This window comes from Panthera onca, chromosome E2, assembly GCF_046562875.1.
Source record: "Panthera onca isolate mPanOnc1 chromosome E2, mPanOnc1 haplotype 2, whole genome shotgun sequence".
NCBI lineage: Eukaryota > Metazoa > Chordata > Mammalia > Carnivora > Felidae > Panthera > Panthera onca.
In genome coordinates, this window is record NC_138353.1 from 61,349,299 (window position 1) to 61,372,382 (window position 23,084).

General features: G+C 52.5%; 1 protein-coding gene and 1 long non-coding RNA gene across 3 annotated transcripts; one reads left to right on the forward strand and one right to left on the reverse strand.

Moving 5' to 3' along the window:
- Positions 1-95: 95 nt before the first annotated feature.
- Positions 96-4,204, reverse strand: LOC132690001 (uncharacterized). Its single transcript, XR_009615191.3, has 3 exons — positions 3,311-4,204; positions 2,297-2,401; positions 96-365 (listed from the first exon to the last, which is right to left on the reverse strand). It is a non-coding gene; the product is annotated as an uncharacterized LOC132690001 (long non-coding RNA).
- On the forward strand, positions 4,144-22,981 carry DRC4 (dynein regulatory complex subunit 4). 2 transcript variants are annotated; one of them, XM_060649879.2, is made up of 11 exons: positions 4,144-4,401; positions 6,750-6,836; positions 10,065-10,262; positions 11,214-11,420; positions 13,282-13,336; positions 14,212-14,417; positions 14,964-15,131; positions 15,594-15,680; positions 18,130-18,339; positions 21,045-21,110; positions 22,729-22,981. In XM_060649879.2, the coding sequence occupies exons 1-11, from the start codon at positions 4,399-4,401 to the stop codon at positions 22,876-22,878; spliced, it is 1,437 nt and encodes a 478-aa protein (XP_060505862.1). In that variant the 5' UTR covers positions 4,144-4,398; the 3' UTR covers positions 22,879-22,981. The 2 variants fall into 2 exon arrangements, with proteins under 2 accessions (XP_060505862.1, XP_060505861.1); XM_060649878.2 differs by lacking the exon at positions 21,045-21,110 and having other exon boundaries at positions 4,299-4,401.
- The last annotated feature ends 103 nt before the right edge of the window (positions 22,982-23,084 follow it).

A 23,084-nucleotide genomic window follows, 5' to 3' on the forward strand; every position in this document is an offset into this window, starting at 1 on the left:
AGATTGTGGCTAATACTATGGAGAACACATGTGGGTGGGGTTGGGCGGGAGTGGAACGGCGAGGCCGGAGTGGGGCGCGGGTGGGGGATGGGAGGTAGGGAGGTGGGAGCGGGCAGCCAGGGCGCCCCGGGGAGGCAGGCAGGATCCGGGCGCGTCGAGAACCGCAAACACACGCCCCTGGAATGCGTCCCTGTGTCAAGTTCTTTGTGCGCAGTATCTCATTAATTCTCCCAGAGATCCAAAGAAGACGGTGTCCTGTTTTTCCAGGTGCAGACGTTGAGCACAGAGAGGGTAGGTAACCTGACCAAGGCTGCACAGCCAGGCACTGGAAGCCAGAGGGTCCGAATTCAAGCCCAAAGACTGCACTTTTATAAAAACAAAACCAACCACAGAAGGGCATCAGGGAGAAAGAGTTTCTAGCCGGCTGGGAGTGAAAAGGCCCGCAGAGGAGGGAGGTGGGTATGAACTTGGTGTTTGCAGGACAGGCACCCTCTCAAAGGCAGGTGGTCCATACAGTTTCAGCCACTCGAGGAAGGCCCTCGTTGCCCAGCCCAACTCCAGTTTCAGGGAGCCCACAGCCTTTGAGACTGTCAGTCCCCGAGGCTGGCTAATGGTTCCCATTTTTCTTTAGTTTACAAAACAAGTGAAAACAAAGACTGCAGTTTGCAACCTTCTAAAATGATTTCGTGACCCTGTAGAACCAGCCCTTGCTGTGAGCCACTGGCCTCCATGTGATCCCAAAAGGCAGAGATTTGGCTTTCCAGGGACAAAACTGAGTTCTAGGATGGGTGGTGGGGCCATAAGCAAGCCAGTGAGTGCCCTGGGAAGTTGGGACAGGGGATAGGTACTGGATGTTCAGAGTGAGCTGGGGTGGCAGATTGTATATTCTCAAAATGGTCGCATTGGTATTTCTTAAAAAAATTTTTTTTTCAATGTTTTTAGTTATTTTTGACAGAGAGAGAGAGAGAGAGAGAGAGAGAGAGACAGAACATGAGAGGGAGAGGGGCTGAGAGAGAGGGAGACACAGAATTCGAAGCAGGCTCCAGGCTCCGAGATGTCAGCACAGAGCCCGACGTGGGGCTCGAACTCACAGACCGCGAGTGAGATCATGACCTGAGCTGAAGTCGGACGCTCAACTGACTGAGCCACTCAGGCACCCCCAGATTGGTATTTCTGATTCCATTTCCAGAACCTTTCCACTCCCCTCAAGACACTCCCTCACCTATACTTTTCCTGCTTGAACCTGGGCAAGCCTTGTGACTGCTCTGGCCAAGAGAGTGTGGCAGAAATGATGCCATGTGACTTCTAAAGTTGGGTCATAAGGGAGATTCACCTGTCCCTCAGAAGACCCCCTGGAACCTGGCCACCTTATGTGAGGAATTCCAGGCCACTCAAGACGCCAATGTGTGTGTTCTGGCCAGCAACAGCCAGTAGACCGGACTTAAGTCCTCAGACCATGGGGCAGACATGAGACCCGCCTTTGAGCCACCCCTCTGGGGGTTTCTGTGGAGCTGAGGTGAGCTGTCCCCCACTGAGTCTTGGCTGAGTTGTAGACTCATGAGCAAAACCGATATTGTTACTGTATCAAGCCATTACTTTTGGGGATAACCTGTTATGCAGCCACAGTAACTGTAATGGCAATTGTTTAATAATTTTCCCTATTTGAGAGATGGGTAGGTGGGTGCCTTTAGACAAGAGGGGGTCTTGTCTAAGGCATTCCAGCTGGTGACCAGCAGGTGATCTGATTCCAGAGCCAGTGTTTATTTATTTTGAACTTTTCATTAAGAACATTTTTAAACAAAAGGAGAGAGAATAGCACAATTAACCTGCTTGTACCCAACACCCAGACTCAGCAGTTACTAACTCATGGCTGATCATGTTTCCTCTCTACTATCAATTACCTCCCTTCATTGCTGGATTTTTTTTGAAGCAAATCCTACACATTATATAATTTCATTTTTAAATACTTCACTATTTATCTCTAAGTGAGAGTCCAGTCTTCTCAAGTCCTCTGTTATCTTTTTTTTTTTTTTTTTAAAGCTTATTTATATAATTTGAAAGAGAGAGAGAGGGAGAGAGAGGGAGGGAGAGGGAGGGAGGGAGACAGAGAGAGAACAAGCAGGGGAGGGGCAGAGAAAGAGGGAGAGTGAGAATCCCAAGCAGGCTCCTTGCTGTCAGTACGGAGCTCGACACGGGGCTCGATCCCATGAACCATGAGATCATGACCTGAGCTGAAATCAAGAGTCAGACACTTAACTGACTGAGCCCCTCAGGTGTCGCTGAAGTATTCTATTACCTTAACATCCAGGCATCTGTTGAGTTGACGTAGTGGTCTGCACTTGATCTTAGCCAAAAGGCCGAGAAGCGATGATGATGTAGTGGTCTGAAGCAGTTTACCTAACTGACCAAGTCAGCAGGCATGAGGAAGAGGCAGACATTAGACAATATGGTCAGGGGGTTTGTCTGTGTTAACATTTGCTCTGTGATTTTGCAGGAAACTCAGATGCCATTTATCTGGGTTTCGGAGCTGCACAGCTTGATGCTGAATAAAAGTATCTTGAGCCACACATGTGAAGAAAAGGCTCTTTTCTAAGAATCTGAACTCAAATCCAATATGAAAAGCACAGGTCACTGTGGGCCTTGTCAGGAGCCCGGGGAGTTGTCAGCCAGGGCTCTCTGTGGAACTTTTCATCTCTGCAATCCATACTGATAAACTAAGCGATGCTGCTGCTTTTGACAAATGAATTCCCTGTCTCGTTATCCTGAGCTCACCTTCTTTTTCTTGCCCTTTTTGCTGAAAGGAATTCTTGTTAATGCATTTATTTAATTCAGAACTCCCAGACTTCTAAAGCAAAAAAGCCAATCAGCATGAGGCACCTAGCATATTGGGTCTGCCAAAGTAAGTGTTAAATAACAATAATTACCCCTCCGTGTTACCCAGCTGCACTGTCTCACCCACCAAATTCCCTCTGGGAGGCCCTGGCATGGGGGGAGGAGGCCCCCATCAGGCCAGTGGTGTAGGCACAGGGACATGACCAGACCTCACAAAGGCCTCAGGGCCTGCTATAAATAAATCATGGCTCTGTGCAAGGTAGGTCCTTCCAGTTGGCTGCTCCAGTCCAAGAGCAGTCATGGCTTCTGTGGGTAAACCAGGAAGCCCTTCAGGGTCCTCACTGTGGCTCTCAGATCACTGCCTGTGTGTGTGTGTGTGTGTGTGTGTGTGTGTGTGTGCCTGGGGCCTAAACAAGCCCAGCTAAGGAGGCATCTTCTTCCTTGGGTGGGACTGGCAGATCCCTTCTTCATTAATCACACTTTGTCCCCAGTGCAACTCTCCAGGGCGAAAAAATTCTGGAATCTTCTCCATCCCCAAACAGATGGGAACATAGGACCTGCTGCAAAATCACTAGTTAGGAAGATGTTAAAGGAGAGGGTGTACAAACCAAGAGGACAAATGGTGTGTGAAGATGGGCACTTGCTTATGACACATTCTTAGTCTTCTGATTGACAGGGAGTGATACACGTGGGCAACAGGGTGGTGGCAGGGGTTGGAAATTCACCTGCAAAATCATACAATGATTTGCAGTTTTCAGAGCAAGGGGTTGGGAAAGGGACCTCCTAAGGCTTTTTCTGCAGTGCCTGTCTGGCAACCCCTGGCAGAGGTTTCTAGTTTTTCCTCACCATGAGGACCGGGGGCCACAGAGGAGGCCTCCTCAGGCAGAGCAGTTTATTTTTGAGGAGACACTTGCTGACTTCAAAACTTTGGAGCTAGCTGGAAAATACTTTTCTTTCCTATTTTTGTTTTGTTCTGATGGTTTGCGGAAACCCAGCTACCTTCCACCCTCACCGCGGCAGCTGGCGGGAGGAATTTTCAAAGGTGGGCGGGGGTGTGGCCCAGGGGCGTAACCTCGGCCCAAATTTGAATCCGATTTGCATAGCGTCTGGGAGCCTTGGGCGGTCTCCCTCCTTGCGGTCTCCCTCCTTCGTGGAAGGCACTCTTACTGAACACCTGGTATGTACTGTTGTTCTAGGCGCTGTAGGTAAGAAGTGGACGAAACGGTTCCTCCCCCTCCGGGGACCTTAAGTTCTAGTCGGGGAGACACGCAAAAGACGCCATAATCCCCCAACGAAAGGCGCTTAGGAGCTTCGGGAAGATCCAGAGTGTGGTTGACACCAGGCCGCCGCAAGACCTACTCGACTCGGGCAACCCCAGGTCCCGCCCAGCGCGAGTTGCTACGAACTCGCCTCCGCGGCGGCGACGGACTGTACCGGCTGGCCGAGTCTCGCGAGGATCTTCGAGGTTTCGCGCGGGACCGCCCATCGGTTGCCGGGAGACGCTGCGGCCTCCGTCGGGCGGGCGCGTCTGTCTGCAGGTGGCGGCGGGAATCCACCACCAGAGCCATGGTGAGGGGGCGCGGGGTACCCGGCTAGGGTCCCTGAGGGCGCCAGGGGCTCCTTGGTTAGACAGTCCTGCGCGCAAAGAGACCCCTGGATGGGGAGGCCTGGGGTCCCGGGACCTGTGCGCACCGAGACCCCAAGAATGGGCAGGCTTGGAGCTCTGGGTTCCTGGAATTGAGGCCTTGGTGCTCGCCTGGCGTTCCCATGAGGAGAGCATGGGGCGCTACGCATGCCGCATCCCTCATCCCGCACGCACGCTGAGCTGAGAGATCTGGGGTCTCCAGGCTCCTGTGCTCATCCCCCCGCCCCCCCCCCCCCAACCCCCGCGCCGAGATCCAGGGCTTGATGTGCAAGCTGTCCAGAAAACAGAACCTGGGACAAAAAGATTTCCCATTTGTTATGGAGGTCTCAGTCCTCCGATCCTTGGGCCCTAGGGTCTGACATTATAGGGTCCCATGGAGCACAGTCGGGGTCAGGGGACACCCCAGGACGCCCAGTCTCTGGGATGGAGAGTCTGAGGCATACCGCAGTGGCTGGAGTTCCCGCTACAGCAAGGAGTACGGGACAGAGCCCCAGGATACAAGAACTGCTGTTTCCTTGGAGAACCCCGTGGGAGGCAGGCCTGTCCGAGCAAGACGGGGAGCTCACCGCCTCTCCAGTTCTTCCTCCTGCCTCTCTCCTGTATTGGGGCCCTCAGCTGCCCTGGCACCCATGGTATAGACGCGTTCAGTAGCGCCTTTTCTGGGATGTGGCCCGCGGGCCATCAGCTGGCGGGGAGAATGCCTCTCCAAGCCCCTGCAGTTGGCTGTGAATTGCCAAGTAGTGGTGAACCTTTGGGGCCTTCTGATGGGGTGGGCTTCTCGGAGGAGGAAAGATTTTAGTGGATGGGTCTTTTAAAATCAGCTGGAAAAGATCGCTAAAATACTTATGTGTATCACTAGCTTGTGGGAATATGGGTGATTTTCCTATTCACTTTTTGCTTTTCTGTGTTTTCCGAGATATCCACGTAAAACTTTTTTGTAATCGTAAACATGTTACAGAGACGTGTAGACATGCACGTACACACATGAAAACATTAACAGGGACGTTTAGACACACAAATATGTTACAGAAACATGTAGATTCATGCACATGCAAAAGCATGGGTCACAGAGTTGGGAGAAGTCTAGGCATAAAGACAGGGATTTGGAAATTCAGTACCTGCTTGCGTGGCCCTTGAGAGGTGAGTGGGGGTGGGAGGTGTCTCTCATCTCGTCAAAGCTGTTAAAAGCAAGTGACACTAAGCAGGTCCGTGTGGTGAACCGTTTATAGCGCACCCATGGCGAGTGCTGTCTGCTTCAGCTCCTGACAAGGCTTCTTTCAAGGATTTATTTATGTATTTACTTTAATGTTTAAAATTAATTAATTAATAATAATGTTTATTTACTTGTTTGTTTATTTAAATGTTTGTTTTTGAGAGAGAAAGAGAGACAGAGCGCGAGCGGGGGGGACGGGGCAGAGAGAGAGGGAGACACAGAATCCGAAGCAGGCTCCAGGCTCTGAGCTGTCAGCACAGAGCCCGACGCGGGGCTCGAACCCACGAACCGCGAGATCGTGACCTGAGCTGAACTGGGGTGCTTAACCGACTGAGCCACCCACATACCCCAAAGATTTTTTTTTTTAAGTTTGTTTATTTTGAGGGAGAGACAGCGGGAGTGGAAGAGGGGCAGAGAGAGAGAGAGAGAGGGAGAGAGAGAATTTAGAGCCTGACGTGGGGCTTGATCCCACAAACTGAGATCATGACCTGAGCTGAAATCAAGAGACGCTTAACTGACTGAGCTACCTAGGTGCCTCTGATTCTCTGAAGGAGTTTTATATTTGGAAGAAAGGAAGCCTTCTATTACCACCTGTGATCATTGCTATGGAGATATTTCTCCTTAGACTTATTGAACAGTTTCTTGCAGGTTTCTCTGTGGTGGTGACCAAGCATTGTAGCCAACATAGTAACATTTGGCAGTGTGGTATTGGGGTTTGTCCTGGCCAAGCACATTTTGCATCCACACCAAGGAGGTCTCTGCTACGTACCAAGGAGTGGATTTGGAATGAGTTCCCCCTCCCTTCTTTCTGAGGGAGAAAATGTTCTCTTCTAAAAAGGAAGATTTTTTTCCTTGTTTCTCCAGAGGTGTCAACAGAGAAGTGTGTGGGTGGTGAAGGGTGGGGAAACCTTAGGGCGGAGTGATGTGCTCCAGGTGGGGCATGAGCCATTGAGCAGTAGGACAGAGGTACCACGACAGGTACTCCTCTTCCGGTGAGCCCGGGAATTAATCAGAGCCAGGCCTCCCTGTCTTACCCGATCATCTCTTCTTTAATCAAAGGCGCCCAAGAAGAAAGGGAAGAAAGGGAAAACCAAAGCTACCCCGATTGTTGACGGGCTTGCTCCGGAGGACATGAGCAAGGAGCAGGTGAGCAATTAGGTCGGGATGGGACTGGCGAGTGTCGTTCGAAGTTGTCTCTGGCTGTTTGTCTTTCTGAACTTCTTTTTTTTTTTTCTTTTTTTTTTTTAACGTTTATGTATTTTTGAGACAGAGAGAGACAGAGCGTGAAGAGGGGAGGGGCAGAGAGAGAGGGAGACACAGAATCAGAAGCAGGCTCCAGGCTCTGAGCCATCAGCCCAGAGCCCGACGCGGGGCTCGAACTCATGGACCGCGAGATCGTGACCTGGGCTGAAGTTGGACGTCTAACCGACTGAGCCACCCAGGCGCCCCTTTCTGAACTTCTTACAGACTGTTGCCCACTGCCTCCTCGTCCACCTCCCCTCAGTGTGTTCCTGCACTCGTGTCCAAACCAAGATAACACCTCTTCCCATTTCCATACTTCTCGTCGGCTCCAAAACTCTCAAGCACAGTACAATTTAAAAAAGGCATCAGTACACTGAAGACATTTTTAAATAGGGTGGTAGCAATTTGGAAGGAAATGATTTTCCAAAATAAAAACTATTTTTAATTTTCTGTATATCCTTTCAGTCTCATCCTTTTATGCACCTGATGCTTACTGAGCTGTTATATGCATATATAATATTGTTGTTTATTTTATTTGCATTAAACAGTAGGAATTATTTTAAGCCACTTACCCATTGTGACGACATTAAGGACCAGAGAACGTAATTGTCTAATTATAATTCCAGTGGGAAACCAGCACATGGTGAACCATGAGAGCAGGTGTGGTGCCCCCTGCAGCCTTTGTGTTGGTGACTGACCCGTGAGTGTCTGCTGTAGGCCTCTTGAGGGTTCCATGTCAGCTTGTGGGTTGGTGTTAATAACTCACTTGATAGTTTTAAGACATAAATACAAAGGAGACAGGGACAGTGACATGAGCTGAAGTTGATGAGCTGGACAGAGGCCCTTGTACACTAGTGAAGCGTTGCTTTATTTTACATGCGGGGGAACCACAAGCAGTTTAAGGAGATGGTGATGGGTTCAGGTTTGTGTTTTGGAGAGAGGGTGGGGCTGCTGTGTGTAGAATGGACGGCACATCACATTGCCAACAGTTGAGCTGTTTCTCGTCTCCCCGTTTACTTCTTGTCCCTGTCGATACAGAACTGTGACACAGCAGTGGTTAGGTTGCACATGTGGGCACTGACACCTCAGAACTGTCTAGGGTCCAGGCAGGGGTGAGGGACTGGGGACAGCTGGGTGAGGGACTGTGGACAGCTGCAGTCAGTTCATTGGATGGTTACCTTGGGGGCACTGGGCTCCAGTGTGGTCTGTTTTCTGCTTTTCAAAGAGAAGCTAGAAATCTGGATATTTATAAGAAACCTAAATATTGAGGGAAATCTAAGACTGTGAGTCAATCGAACTAGGTAGGAGCCTGGTTTAGGCTATCTGTTTGAGTCTAGATACGAAAGGTCTGTGCCATGAGGACACTGTCATCTGCTGAACCCCTCATCAGACCCCCATGGGGAGGCAAGCCCCACCCAGGTTCCCCACCACAGAGCTCCGGCTGCCCCTCCTTGGGGGCTTGTTATCTTGGCCTTCTCTCTTCTTAAAGTTTTTAATTCATTTTATTTATTTATTTTTACTTTTATCTTCTAATGTTTTATTTCTTTTTGAGAGAGAGAAAGTATGAGCAGCGTAGGGGCAGAGGGAGACGGGGACAAAAGATCTGACAAAGGATTTGCTGAGAGCAGAGAACGCGATGTAGGGTTCGAACCCATGAACCGTGAGCTCATGACCTGAGCTGAACTCAGACGCTTAAGCAACCGAGCCACCCAGGCGCTCCTCTCTCTCTTTTTAAAAAATTTTTATTATTTGTGGGGGAGAGGGGCGGAAGGAGAGAGTGGGAGAGAATTCCAAGTGGGCTCTACTTTCAGTGCAGACCGTGTGCATGACCCTGGGGTCATGGCCTGAGCCGCCATCAAGAGTCGGACGCTCAACCGACTGAGCCACTCAAGCGCCCCTTGGCCTTCTCTTGAAGTGAGAAGTGTGGTTTCCCTGTGGGGAGTGGGGTTATCAGGAGAGAAAAACTTCACAGTGAGTGGCCTGAAGTTGTGCTCCAAAGATGACTAATTCTTGTTGGAGATGAAATTCCCAAGAAAGCCAAGAGCCAGCCCCACGTAAAAAAAAAAAAAAAAAAAATTAACCTATTTGGAGATTTGCAGTGGGCTTCGGACAAAACCTTTTTGACTGTTAGGGGTTCTTCTGGGTTTGTATATTTTTTTTGCTTAACATACCTTTAAAGGTGAGCATTTGTTTGTTTGTTTATTTATTTATTTAAAGTTTTATGTACTTATTTTGAGAGAGAGCAAGGGAGGGGCAGAGAGAGAGAGGGAGAGAGAGAATCCCAAGCAGGCTCTTTGCTGACAGTGCAAATACGGGGCTTTAACTCTCGAACTGTGAGATCGTGACCTGAGCTGAAATCAAGTCGGATGTTTAACTGAGCCACCCAGGCACCACCAGAAGGTGAATGGTTTTTAATTTAGCATTGTTTTGTTAACGTGTGTACATGCTGCTCCATCATTTTCATATTTATGTGTCTTTGGGCCCTATAATCTTTTAGTAGATTTACTCTAATTTCTCAACCATTTCCCTATTTAAAATCATCTCAGATTACTTCCTTTAAACTTTTCTTGCTGTTGTAATAATGGTGTGGCTAATGTCTTTGAGCAGATAACTCTTGTATTTTTTGGTTCTTTTTTTTTTTTTTTTTTTTTTTAATTTTTTAACGTTTATTTACTTTTGAGAGAAAGAGAGCATGAGCAGGAGAGGGGCAGAGGGAGAGGGAGACACAGAATCGGAAGCAGGCTCCAGGCTCTGAGCTGTCAGCACAGAGCCCGACGCGGGGCTCGAACCCACACACGGTGAGATCATGACCTGAGCCAAAGTCAGACGCCCAACTGACTGAGCCACCCAGGCGCCCCAACTCTTGTGTTCTTTTGAGAAATTCCTCTAGTATAAATTCCTGGGAATGGATGAAAAGATACAGTCATATTTTGATTATTGGTTACATTCAAGGTACTTCTGCTATTTTCTGAATCATGTCCTGTCCTCGGGCCCTTTCTAGCATCATATTTTAACATCCCACTTTTAGTTTTTACTTGTGTTTAGGTGAGAACGGCCTTTCTTTCTTCTTCGCCGTGGGCAGGGGCCGGGGGAGGGCCCTGCTGGGCCTCACGGCTGTGCTCTGCCCGGCAGGTGGAGGAGCATGTCAGCCGTGTCCGCGAGGAGCTGGACCGTGAGCGTGAGGAGCGCAACTACTTCCAGTTGGAGCGGGACAAGATCCATACCTTCTGGGAGATCACGCGGAGGCAGCTGGAGGAGAAGAAGGCCGAGCTGCGAAACAAGGACCGGGAAATGGAGGAGGCTGAGGAGAGGCACCAGGTTGAGATCAAGGTAAATGCAGCTGGCCTGCCCGTCCCTGCGGGACATACCATATGGCGCAGAAGAACGGGGCAGGGGCAGGGGGGCATTTTGTTGCTTGCTTTGGGGTCACAGCCCTTTGTATCCTTTACACTGGGAAATGAAGGTTTGTTGTTTTTTTAAGTTTATTTATTTTCAGAGAGAGAGAGAGAGAGAGAGAGAATGAGTGGGGGAAGGGCAGAGAGCGAGAGAGAGAGAACGAGTGGGGGAAGGGCAGAGAGAGGGGGAGAGAGAGAATCCCAAGCAGGCTTCATGCTCATCGCAGAGCCTGACATGGGAGATCGTGACGTGAACTGAAATCAAGAGTTGGACACTTAGGGGCGCCTGGGTGGCTCAGTCAGGTGAGCGACCGACTTTAGCTCAGGTCATGATCTCAGGGTTTGTGAGTTTGAGCCCCGCATCGGGCTCTGTGCTGACAGCTCAGAGCCTGGAACCTGCTTCCGATTCTGTGTCTCCCTCTCTCTCTGCCCCTCCCCGACTCATGCCCTGTCTCTCTCTGTCTCAGAAATAAACATTAAAAAAAAAAAATTAAAAAAAAAAAGAGTTGGACACTTAACTGACTGAGCCACTCATGAAATACTCGTGAAAGTATTTTTTATAAAAGGGTATGTGCACGGGGCACCTGGGTGGCTCAGTCGGTTAGGCGTCCGACTTTAGCTCAGGTCATGATCTCCTGGTTTGTGAGTTCGAGCCCCACATCGGGATCTCTGCTGTCAGCTTGGAGCTCTGTCCCCCTGTCTGCTTCTCCCCAACTTGTGCGCTCTCTCTCTCTCTCTCTCTCAAAAATAAATAAAACATTAAAAAAAAAAAAAGGATATGTGCCTGCAGGTGAGCATGCACGGGCAGGTGAGCAGGCGAGTGTGCGTGTGCAGGGGTGTGGGTGAGAGTGTGCAGGGAAGCAAGCGGTGCTCTCGCTGCCTGCAGGTGTACAAGCAGAAGGTGAAGCACCTGCTGTACGAGCATCAGAACAACCTGACGGAGATGAAGGCTGAGGGTACCGTGGTCATGAAGCTGGCCCAGAGGGAGCACTGCGCACAGGAGGGTGCACTGCGCAAGGACATGCGGGCACTGAAGGTGGAGCTCAAGGAGCAGGAGCTGGCCAACGAGGTGGTGGTGAAGAACCTGCGGCTGGTAGGTGTGAGGGCCGCCAGTGCCTGACTGGCTGCTGGGGACCGTGAACTCCCGGTTAGTCAGCTTACCTGGGAATTCATATTTTGCTTAGAAGCTTCCTGCATTTTGGGAATTCGTTGAACTATTTAAGAAAAAGACAAATCCCATTTGGGGGCCAAGTACAGAATTTTATTTCAGAGCTGAGCAACAAATGGACTTCCCAAGGGGAAAATCCAGCCTAGGGTCCTCTTCATGTGCTGCTGACGCCTGACACCTGGCTGCTTTCCCAGGGAGTCTGTCAGGTGCATTTAGAAACATACAGAACCGGGGTGCCCGGGTGGCTCAGTCGGTTGAGCGTCCGACTTCGGCTCAGGTCGTGATCTCGAGTTTGTGAGTTCGAGCCCTGTGCCGGGCTCTGTTCTGACAGCTCAGAGCCTGGAGCCTGCTTCAGATTCTGTGTCTCCCTCTCTCTCTGCCCCTCCCCTGCTCGTGCTCTCTCTTTTAAAAATAAATAAACATTAAAAAAAAAAAAAAAAGAAACATATGCAACCATTAACATGTCTGGTATGCCAGCCCCTCCGTGGCCATGGCAGTTTGTCATGCAAGCTGGGTTCATAAGCACCTGGCTGACTTTTTGGTCCTTTCTGAGTGAGGCTTGGGGGTTCCAGGTGGAGGTTGAGATTCATTTGCCTGGTGCCCATAAGGTGCCAAGCCCTGTTCTGATCTCTGGGGACATATAGGGAACAGGACTGAGAGAATGACTGCCCACGTGTGGTTGACAGTCCAGGAAGGAGACAAAAGACAGAACGAAGTGTTGGATACGTGGAGCACATCCACAGGCATAAACGCTGTGGGAAGAGCAGTGCGGGGAAGAGGATGCAGTGGGTTGAGGGTAGGGTTGTATTCTTCTACAAGGAATTCTGGGAGTGTCTCATTGAGAAGGTGACGTTTGGGCAAAGGCTGGAAGGCGGTGGGGCTGAGCCAGGCTTAGGGAGACCAGGTCTGGAGAAGGCATAGGGGATGGGCTGGTGTGGAGGCCCAGAGGAGCAAGGGGCAAGGTGGCTGGGCAGGTAGGTCAGAGCTTGTCGGCATCAAAAGCCACAGTCAGGACCCAGCTGTTGACCTGGGTTTAGTTGGGGGAACTTTGGAGGTTTTGGCCAGAGGGAAGATGTGCCTGACTTTGGTTTTCTAAGGTTCTTCTTGGCTGTGGGTTCGGAAGACTTTGTCAATACGTTTGCCTCATGCTGGAGGCACCGCAGCCTCAACTAAGAAAAAACTGCAGTGAAGGCTGACGGTGAAGTCTTGGACCTATAAGAATAGTCTGGTCTTTGCTGACAGACAGACTTCCAGTGAATTTGGTGATGTGAGGCTGTCTGCTTACCTGAGGCCTGGATATGGAGTAGTTATGTGGTCAGAAGTCCCCTTTGTGCAAAAGTACTATCCTATAAAAAATAATCTAAATTTTCTATTCAAAACCTCTCTATATAACTGTGAAAATGATTGTGAATGCTGCTCTAAGTCACAGCTGAAGCAGGCCGTCAGGCATCTGGAGAGAACCTGCAGCTCATGTAGACATGGCCCGTGCTCTCCGACCTGTGGGCAAGCTGAGTGAGGGGCCAAGCACGGTCAGTGTTTAGCACGCCTGTTAACATTCGGTCATTAACCAAGGAAAGTGAATTATGAAACACGGAAGTTACCAAAACCACGTTATTCTGAGCATGGTCCAAGAGCTCGGAGATGAGGGGAACCCAGCACCCTCCAGAAACAGCGCAGAGTTTACGGAGTTGGATTTTCCATACCACCGAGGAGCAGGGCCAGCCCCAGGGAGAGGCTTCTGTGTGTGTCTGTCACCTAGTAACGGCCTGCTTCTCTGCCTTTGCAGAAGCACAGCGAGGAGGTCACCAAGATGCGGAATGACTTCGAGAGGCAAGTGCGAGGTCAGTTCCTTACATGCGTCCTGTCAGAAGGAGAATTTACCTCTAGGGCCTGCTCACCCAGGGCACAGAAACCAGGTTAAAATGGCCTAGACACGCAGAGAGAAAATGTAGTTTCCAAGGCTGACGGATTGCCCAGAATCCCGGAACAACTTACTTCCACGCAAGTTGGGGAGGCTGTGATTACCTCCTACGTCCCTACTCCTGGCACAAATCAGCAGTTTGAGGCACGTGGCAGTTATTGTCTTGTGGGCAGTATTCTTAGAATAGTCTTTTCATGGCTTCTGGCCTGAGGAGGCTCCCATTTGAGAAGTCTGTCGGGTTCACTAATAAAGCTCTAGAGTCGGCCTGGATGACCACCGAGCCGTGGGATCAGCTGACACTTGGTTTTGGGAACCCTAACCCCGGGATTGATTATCAATGCCTGCTACAGGCAAAGGAAGGCAGACAGTGGTGTGTGTGCTGAATACGTCATCTGTGAGCCTCAGCAGAGAGAGGTCCACTCAAACCCGTCCTGTGCTTTGGCCGTGCTTGTGTGCACAGCTTTCATCCCGGTGGATGTTCCTGGGCCGTGTTTAGAAGTCCCATCTATTCTTTTTTTTTTTTTTTAATGTTTATTTTTTGAGAGAGCATGAGCAGGGGTGGGGCAGAGAGAGACAGAGGGAGAGAGAGGATCTCAAGCAGGCTCCATGCTATCAGTGCAGAGCCGGACATGGGGCTCGAACCCATGAAACATGAGATCATGACCCGAGCCGAAATGGAGAGTCGGACGCTCAACCTACTGAGCTGCCCAGGTGCCCATAGGTTCCATCTATTCTGATAGACACTGGCCACCTGTTCCTCTGCTAAGCTGCCCTATATGTGCTTCTGCCTTTCAGAAATTGAGGCCAAGTACGATAAAAAAATGAAGATGCTTAGGGATGAACTTGACCTGAGGAGAAAGACTGAGATCCACGAGGTGGAGGAGAGAAAGAACAGCCAGATCAACATGCTGATGCAGCGGCATGAAGAAGCCTTTACGGACATCAAGAACTACTACAACGACATCACCCTCAATAACCTGGCTCTCATCAACTCCCTCAAGGTGCTGCGCTAGGGCCGGCTGGGCCGGGGGCCCCAGACGCTAGGTCTCCACCCCGTCGGGCCCATTACTCTCCTTTTAAAAATGTTTGATGGTGCCCCTCTGTCCTTGTTTGAATTCATGATGGAGCCTCTCCACACCTGTGGCTGGCGGCAGCCAGGATGTTGCCCTGACTGTAGCGTAGGTGGGGCTCGTGAAAAGGACACATTCGACAGGTGGAAGCTTCATGCAGAATGTAGTGGGAGCCCCAGCATGGCTGCACAGGTCATCACCATGCAAGTGCTGGCAGGGACAGAGTTCCCACGGTGGGGAATGCCCCTCGGGTCCTGGAAAAGTGTAATCTCAATTTGTGTGGAAGCAGCCTTCCTAGAAGATTCAGAATAAGTGAAGACTGCAAAATTACTCCGTGTTTATACACAGAACAGGTCTTCAGGACCGTCCTTGGTGGGCGGTGGGCGGTGGGCAGGAGGGCTCCTGGCTCTGCCCTCTGAAGACCTCGGCTCTGCCTGCCGAACCCCTGCCGCACCCCTGCCGTACTTGTGCCAACAGGAGCAGTTGGAGGACATGCGCAAGAAGGAAGGTCACCTCGAGAGGGAGATGATGGAGGTGTCCGCGCAGAACAAGCGCCTGACAGACCCTCTCCAGAAGGCTCGGGATGACGTGACTGAGATGCAGAAGAAGCTCGGGAACTATGAGAGGGACAGACAGACCCTGGTTGTGAGTTTCTGCCTGACTGTGCCTCCCTCCTTGCACTTCCTCCTGGGCTAGGAGAGGAGGGACATCAGCAAGGTGTCTCCTGGGTCCCAGAGCAGGGTCGGCCTTCAGGGCAGGACTGGGGGGCTGAATCTCAGCTTCTCTGACTGGTGTCCTCCACGGACAGGATGTTAAGCTGGTGCACGTTCTGGGCAATAGGCGTTTCCACCAGCCTGCTGCGGGGGGCGCTCAGCTGCTTGTGTCCTTGAGCCAGTCCTTCGTTCATTCGTTCGTTCCTTCATTCATTCTAGCAATCTCTACACTGAGGATGGGGCTCGAACTGACAGCCCTGACCCAGAGACACCGGGTGCCCCCGAGGCAGCTCTCTTCCACAGTTATTTTTGGCCTTGCCGTCCCCCAGGAGCCTGCATTGCGTGGACGCCTGGTCCTGAACACTTTGTCCTCCACCCTTCATTTTCTCTCCAGCGCACAAAAGCACGTTTGAAGGTTGCCGAGAAAGCGCTGAAGGACCTCCAGTGGGAACACGAGGTGCTGGAGCAGCGATTTCTCAAGGTGAGCAGATGCCAGGCCGGCATCCCGGGGACCCCCGGTCAGGGAGAGACCCTTCCTGTAACCCTGGCTCGGCCACTGGTTCCAGGAAGCCCTAGAACCGCGGCCGGGTTTCTAGGTTCGAAAGCTGGGAGTCCTGTTGTCCGCTTCTCATGCTCTGCAGCCTTATGAGGCAAAACCCTGTGGTACATTCTAGAGAAGGCCCGGGGTCTCACAGAGCAGGTGCCCTGCTGGGAGACCATCACCCCCAATTCTCTTTCCCCGCGGCTCACCTCTGAAGCACGTGAAGGGTACCTGGCCCTTGCATCGAGGGTCTTTTCCATGTGTGTACGTGTGTTTAAGCAGTAAACTGTCGGGCACACGTTGTAAAGAAGCCTGGAACCCTGCCGTCTGTGAGTGAAAATGAGAGGGCCCTCCTGCTGTGCAGTGCTGGTTCTCACGAGTGGTAGCAGCTCCTTGAGTTTTGTGCAGACTTCTTCCTGTGCACCCTTAGGCACGGGTGGCTTCATGCCTTAAGAACGCTGTGCTTTTTTTTTCTTTTTAACCTCACCTTGATTGTGCTGTCTCCAGATTGTACACACACAACAGTCATGTTCGGCTCTGTGCCAGAACGCTCCGTTTAAAAAAGTTGTTTTTTTTTTTTACATTTATTTATTGTTTGAGAGACATAGAGAGACAGAGCACAAGTTGGGGAGGGGCAGAGAGAGAAGGAGACACAGAATCCGAAGCAGGCTCTGGGCTCTAAGCTGCCAGCACAGAGCCTGATGCAGGGCTCGAACTCCCAAACTGTGAGATCATGACCTGAGCCGAAGTCGGACGCTTAACCGAGCGAGCCACCCGGGCGCCCCAGAAGGCTCCATTTGTTATGCAGCCACTTCCCCTGGAGAGATGTCTTCGTTTTCGTCCTTTGCTGTTACAAACCACTGCCACTGTCCTCCTTTTAAGTTTACCTTTGTGCAGGGGTGAGCATCTCTTTTAAAGTCAGTCCCTGGCAGTGGCTTGTTGGGCCAAAAGGTTTGTGTTCCGAATTTGGGTAGAGGCTGCACAGAGCGTTGTTCTGAGTTATGACTCTGCCCAAAGCACCCAAGGGGCCACTTCCTGCCCGGACCAGATGTCACTAATTCAAAACTCGCTGATGTGATTGGGTGGAAGATGTCTCGTTGACTGTGCGTTTCTGAGGTACCCCGTGAGTGGCACACATGCCAGGCAGAGCAGTTCCGTCTTTTAAACTTTTCATTCAGGTTTTGTTCCTTTTCTCACCTGATTGAGATTCCTGCTCACACACAGTGATTATGGAATGGTCCACATTCCTCAGGTACATCCCATCATCCCATCAGATCTAGAGTCCCCTTCTTCAGAGATGCCTCTGAGGGTCCTGCAGGCTGCTGGCCAGCCAGGAGAAGGACCCTTGAGTCACCAGTGAGATGTGCCCTGCGCCCCCCCCCCGCCCCCCCCCCCCCCGCCCCGTTGCTGGCTAAGGGGGGTGTGCATTTGGGGAGGAGGAAATGGAGGCTGACTGCAGAGGCTTGCGTTGGAGCCTGTGCACTTCGCCCCCTTCTCTTCTGTTTGAGTGTCATTCGTGGTGTGTGGCAAAGTCAGTGTTTCCTGAGAAAAGCAAGCGTGTCGATGTGTCAGCAGATTTTGAAGACCAAAGGGATGGACTGATTGAAGTGAATCGAGGGAAAACTGTACAGTAAGGAGAAGGAGAAGGTGCTGCAGGTTTGAGCATAACCCTCTTCTCTTCCTAGCTGTAAGACATGTTTTTACACACGTAGAGAACATTCTGGAAGGAGTTACATCACGGATTCACATGGAGGCCTCTGGGAAGTTGGGTTAAGGGGCGTTCACTTTTTATACTTACACACAGTCTTGATTTTTCTTTAAGGTGCTCAGTTAAAGGAAAAAGAATGGGAAGATGAAAAGGAACACTTCTATCTATTGACAGGCTGGTCTCCAGATCTGCCTCGTGGGGCATGTTCTAGGATCCAGGGCTGGCAGAGGGAGTGGACGGATCCCCACGGGCCCCACTCCCAAGCGTTGCCTGCTGGAGTTTGATGCCTTGGATGTGACGTAGGGGTGATCAGGGACATGACTTTCCTGAGCCTACTGAACAAACCCAGGGCCCCAGCCTCTCTGTGGGGCTTCTCCAGCTCTAACGAGGGTGCCCTCCTACCTCCTGAAACACCTTAGTAGACAAGGGTCCAGTTAGTGTTTCCTCCTGCTTTCCACGGTGTGGATGGCCGCAGCCCTTTAATCCCGTCACAGAGAGTGGGTGTGGCGGCAGTGTAGATGACACCCAGCCCCCCCATCCGTGGGTGGGCACCGGTGAATGGAGTTCACTCGGCAGAACTGGTATGTTCTGGCCCAGGGAAGAGGCGGGAGGGGGCTTCCGACCAGTGAGATGCTTCCAGGGGAGGTGGCCTCTTTGTCCACTGCAGCCTGTCCCTTGCAGGTACAGCAGGAGCGAGATGAGCTGTACAGGAAGTTCACCGCGGCCATCCTGGAGGTGCAGCAGAAGGTGGGCTTCAAGAACCTGGTTCTGGAGCGGAAGCTGCAGGCGCTGAGCGCTGCTGTGGAGAAGAAAGAGGTGCAGATTAATGAGGTGCTGGCGGCCTCCAACCTGGACCCTGCTGCCCTGACCCTTGTGTCCCGCAAGCTGGAGGTAGGCCCCAGGCGGGCTCCTGGGGAGGTACGGGGCTGGAGCCTCATGTCCTTGCCCCCCAGTAGGTGTCCTGAGCTTGGGTTGGGGGTCGCTTGTTCCGTGTGTTTGTGTCCAGCCTCCGTCATTCCGGTGGGGACCCTCAGGTGGTGTTGGGAGGGTCATGGGTTTCCTGTGGCCTGAGCATAGATGGGGCTGCAGATGTCTGCTCACAGGCCCGTGTGTGCCATCAGGCTCCCCAGGTTCTCTGTTACTGGCTTTGCTCAGGTCTGAGGTCTTCTGCAGTCCCCTCCTTAACCTCTCAGCCTTTCTGGCCCTGAGCCCACTGCCCGTCCAGTTCTCGAGATGGGTTTAGTTCAGCCTATCAGGCCCTGGGTTTCTCAAGCTGCTGTGGGCCGGTGCTCCTCGGGAATTTGGCAGCAAACCTAGAGACGGGCCTGGGGGACAGTCAGGCCCATGAGCTCTCAGCTGAGACTACTGCCACAGTCTGCCTGGGTTGCTTTGATGTCCGGATGTAGGCTGTGGGCAGTTAGGGTGGGGAAATGCAGGGCCGTGGGCAGTTAGGACAGGGAAATGCAGGGCTGTGGGTGCCCCTTTGTGGTGGCGGGTGCTGTGGCAGGGTTCCCAGAGGGAGTTATGTCTGAGCACAGGCCACGAGTTCACAGTTCCTCGTGGTGCTCCTCTATGCTGGAACCATCTTGGGCACTGGGGACAGCAGTAAACAAGGCAGATGGGGCCCGGGTGCCCATGGGCTGGTGGGGCCAGCTGAGGAACCCTGGCAATAGCTGCCAGCTTTGGCTCAGCAAGCAAAAGCCTGACAGCACCTGGCAGGCCGTCTTGCCTGGAGCTGGGCCTTGTGTCTCTGTTCCCTGGGCCTAGTTGGGGCGTGTCACAGAAAGAACGGGTGAGGCTGGACAAGGGGTCTCTGGGCTGCCGCGGGAGTGCGGCTGTGCAGGGATCCTGGCCACCTGGGTGACCTACTGTAGCTGCCAGGCCTGAGGCAACCCCAGGTGCAGTGCCCTTGGGTGCCTGGGAGACAGATGCGGGTGTGCATGGCCCCAGCGAACGCAGCTGGTCTGCATGTCTTTATGGAGAGGCCCAGTGAGGAGAGGCCAGCTTGTCCCAGAGATGGATCCTTCCAGGATAGACGGTGCCTGTGTGTGTCTGCTTTTCCTTCATGGAGAAACAGATCTTCGGAGTTAGGGGCTGCTGACTGCTTCAGTTTGCGCAAGTGTGTTTCATCCTGAGAAATGGCACACATAGCATTTTTAAAAAAATGTTTTATTTATTTATTTTGAGAGCGAGAGAGAGCGAGAGCGAGCAGAGGAGGGGCAGAGAGAGAGGGAGAGACAGAGAATCCCAAACCGGCTCTGCACTGACAGTGCCGGAGCCTGATGCTGGGCTCAAACCCACAAACCGTGAGACCACGACCTGAGCCCAAACCAAGAGTCAGACGCTTAACTGACTGAGTCACCCAGGTGTCCCTACACAGGTAGCATTTTTTAGGTGATTTGTCCCTGTGTAGTTCAGCTGAACATAAACCCCCCTTTGCTCACATGACACCCAGGCCCTGAGGATTAACTCTGTGTCAGGTCACTTCATGTTTATGTAAAGCATCCTGCACTGGCCTACTGCCCACCTGGCCTTGACCTTAAGCTTGCAGCTCCCACTTGGTTGTATCCTTGTGAGCCCCTTGCTGCTGCTTGGGTGTTGGGGGGAGCGCAGGGCTGAGGCGAAGGGAGCAGAGCCAGAGGGATGGGGGTGATTCTCACGCTGTTGGCTGTGCCCCTGGGTTTGGGGCTGTTGAGGAAACATGGAAGGTCCTGGGTGGGGCAGACTGGATCAGAGAGAACCCTCTGGGAAGGTGGGAGGTGAGCTGGCACTGAGTAGGGGTGAAGGACTTATTGCTGGTGGAGAAGTGCTGAGGAGTCCAAGATTATGTAGTGCCCATTTCTGGATGAGACCAGGTGCTGCTTTCGGGCAGCAGTGAGTCCTGGCTCAGGGGGTGGCAGGGCCAGGAGGGCCTGAGTCACTCAGGACAGGCTCTCGGGGCCTGTGGTGGTGCAGCCACATGGGAGGGGCCTAGTCTGGGCTGGCAGCACCATGGACTTGGGTCTGGGGGCCCATCTGTGTCCTTGTCCTTGTTTGTGTGTGAATCCCTGTGAACGCCGGCCGGCGGGGAGCGAGGGCCCTGTTAGAAAGGTCAGGATGGCTTTCCTGTCTCTACTTTTGGGAGGGGCAGCTGGTCTTGGAGCTGGATGAGGTTGTGTTGCCAGCACTCATGATGAAATCAGTCCCGTCCTCAGTGGTTGCTGCAGCTGGGCCTGTGGGCCAGGGTACGGCGTGTCAGCTCTTGCCTTTTCTGGACACTTACTTCTCTTGCCAGGCAGGAACCCTCCAGGCAGCAGGTAGGGGTTCAAGGGGCCTTCCCTGGGCCATGGTTGGCCTGGCTTCTCTAATCTCTTGTCCTCACTTCCCACCATCTAGACAGTCGCCATCTGGAGAGGCAGATGGTATTTTCCCTTTCTCCTCTGAAGACCTTTCTGTGCTGGCTGGCTGCGCCCTGTGTGGATGCACACCGTGATGGGGTCAGGCTGCCATTCCCTGGATGTCTGAGGTCCCCTGCTGGAGCTCCCAGACCCCTGCCAACCCCTGTCTACCTCAGCTCAAAGACAAGCTCTAACTCACATCCACCTTTCTCTCCTTAGGATGTTCTAGAATCAAAGAACAACACTATCAAGGACTTGCAGTATGAGTTGGCCCGGGTCTGCAAGGTATGAGGAGACTCCTTGACCCTCTCTCAGGGCCCCACCTTATTTACACTTTGAGGCATACACAGCCTGAGGCTGTCTGGGCCTTCTAAGGGTCACTGTGTGTGTGGACTGGGTCTCTGATGCTGCCACGGGAGTGCGGTTGTGCTGGCATCCTGGCCACCCGGGAGACCTGTAGCTGCCAGGCTTGAGACAGCCCTGTCTCAGCTCTGGCCATGGTCCTGGTGTCCCTCACAGGGGCCTGCCCAGTGGATGTCTGCTAAATGAGGGCACTCTGTCCCTGTCTCCCTGTTTGACCCTTTACTCTTGCTGACCTGGGCTCCGGGGTGACTGGATGGGCCTCCTTTGCTTCTTCTATGTAGGGGACAGTTACCGGTCTAAGCTTCTCTCACTCCTTTGTAAGTCTGATGAAAGCTGCACCCCGTACCCACACCAAAGCCACCAGCAGTGTGGAGGCCTCCCGCTGTTGCGGAGTGGCAGGGAGTGCCTTGACCCTTCTGTTGTCTGCCTCATGAGCCCCAGAGGCCTGGGCCCTCTACCCAGTATTCACTCCTCTGTGGGTGAGCCCCCAGCTCTGCCTTGGCTTTGCCTGTGGGAAATGCAGACATAGCGCTGCCTACATTTACCTCAAGCAGCCACCCCGTGAGTGTGACTCAGATAAGCCCATAAACCTGCCGGTGGACATTGCATCCTGGTTCTACTGTGCACCCTGGGTTGTGGAACCCCAGGAGGGAGGCAATGCCTGTCACTGGTGCTGGGCTCCAGCGCCCGTGACCAGATCTCCCTGAGCCTTTCCTCAGCCCTGCCCATCTGGACACTTCCCTTATATGCTCTGGCATCCCCTGATACTTAGATCTACAAAATTAGAACCATCTACTGGTGTGTGCAGTTCTAAGGGAATGTATCTGATTGTCAGGAGGTCCGACCCCCAGAAAAAGGTGAGAGCCGGGACCTAGCCCCCAAGTTCTGTCTGGAGCCCAGCCTGAGTTCACCCTTTAAATCTCAGCTCCAAGCATCAGCACCTTTTTCTTGATAATGGTGACGATGATGTCAGACCAGGCTCCAAGCGTTTCCTGGGCATTTCAATCCCTTGTAACCAATCCGATGCAATTAACTCTTTAAAAAGTATCCATTTTCCTGAGCGGGGGGAACAGGAACCTTGCCTGTGTTGGCCCCACCAGCACTGTTGTCCAGACCTTAGCCTTCCTGGGATCGGGGGATGGAGGGCCGCCTGCACTCTGCACCCACAAGGCAGGGAGGGTCATATACACGTGGAAGGTCATGCCCGCGAAGTCAGGGGTGACCGATTTGAATGAGAAATGCCTGGCGAGGAGCCAGGAGCACGTTCAGACTATAGTTCTGCTCTGAGTCTGTATCTTCTGCTTCAGTTTCCCCATCTGTGAAACAGGAATAATGGCAGCGTCTCCCATTGTGGGTTAGCTGAGTTATGTACGTGAAGGTGCTTATGATCAGGTGTGGCGTACCGTGAGCCGTTGGTAAAGGTTAGCTTTAAATGGTTTTCCTCCACCACCCTCCTGCACCCTCCAGAGCTGAGTAAGGCCTGGGCTAGAGTCACCCTCGGTGTGGCTCCGCCCCTCCCGATGCTGCTCTCACCCCACAGGCCCACAGTGACCTGCTGCGCACCTATGAGGCTAAGCTCCTGGCCTTCGGAATCCCTCTGGACAACGTGGGCTTCAAGCCTCTGGAGACGGCCGTGATCGGGCAGACGCTGGGCCAGGGTCCCGCGGGGCTCGTGGGCACCCCAACGTAGTGCCCGCCTGGGACTGCTCCCTGGATGACACTCCCTTTCACCAAGGACAGGAGCGGTTGGTCTTTCTATTTGTATCGTCTGCAAATGAAATTTTTCTACATTCGCTGTGTGTCCTGTTGCCTGGCTACGTGGAGGAGAGGCACCTCCAGGGCCCGTGGTGCCCTGACCACTTCCTTCCCTGCTGCCCTCCTTCCCACCTCGGGCCA

What these genes read in the sequence shown, in the direction of transcription:
- DRC4 (XM_060649879.2), top strand. An exon ending in AGGACATGAGCAAGGAGCAG is followed by an intron (nt 6,837 to 10,064) that starts GTGAGCAATTAG and finishes TCTGCCCGGCAG; the next exon opens with GTGGAGGAGCATGTCAGCCG. An exon ending in TTGTGTCCCGCAAGCTGGAG is followed by an intron (nt 18,340 to 21,044) that starts GTAGGCCCCAGG and finishes TTCTCTCCTTAG; the next exon opens with GATGTTCTAGAATCAAAGAA.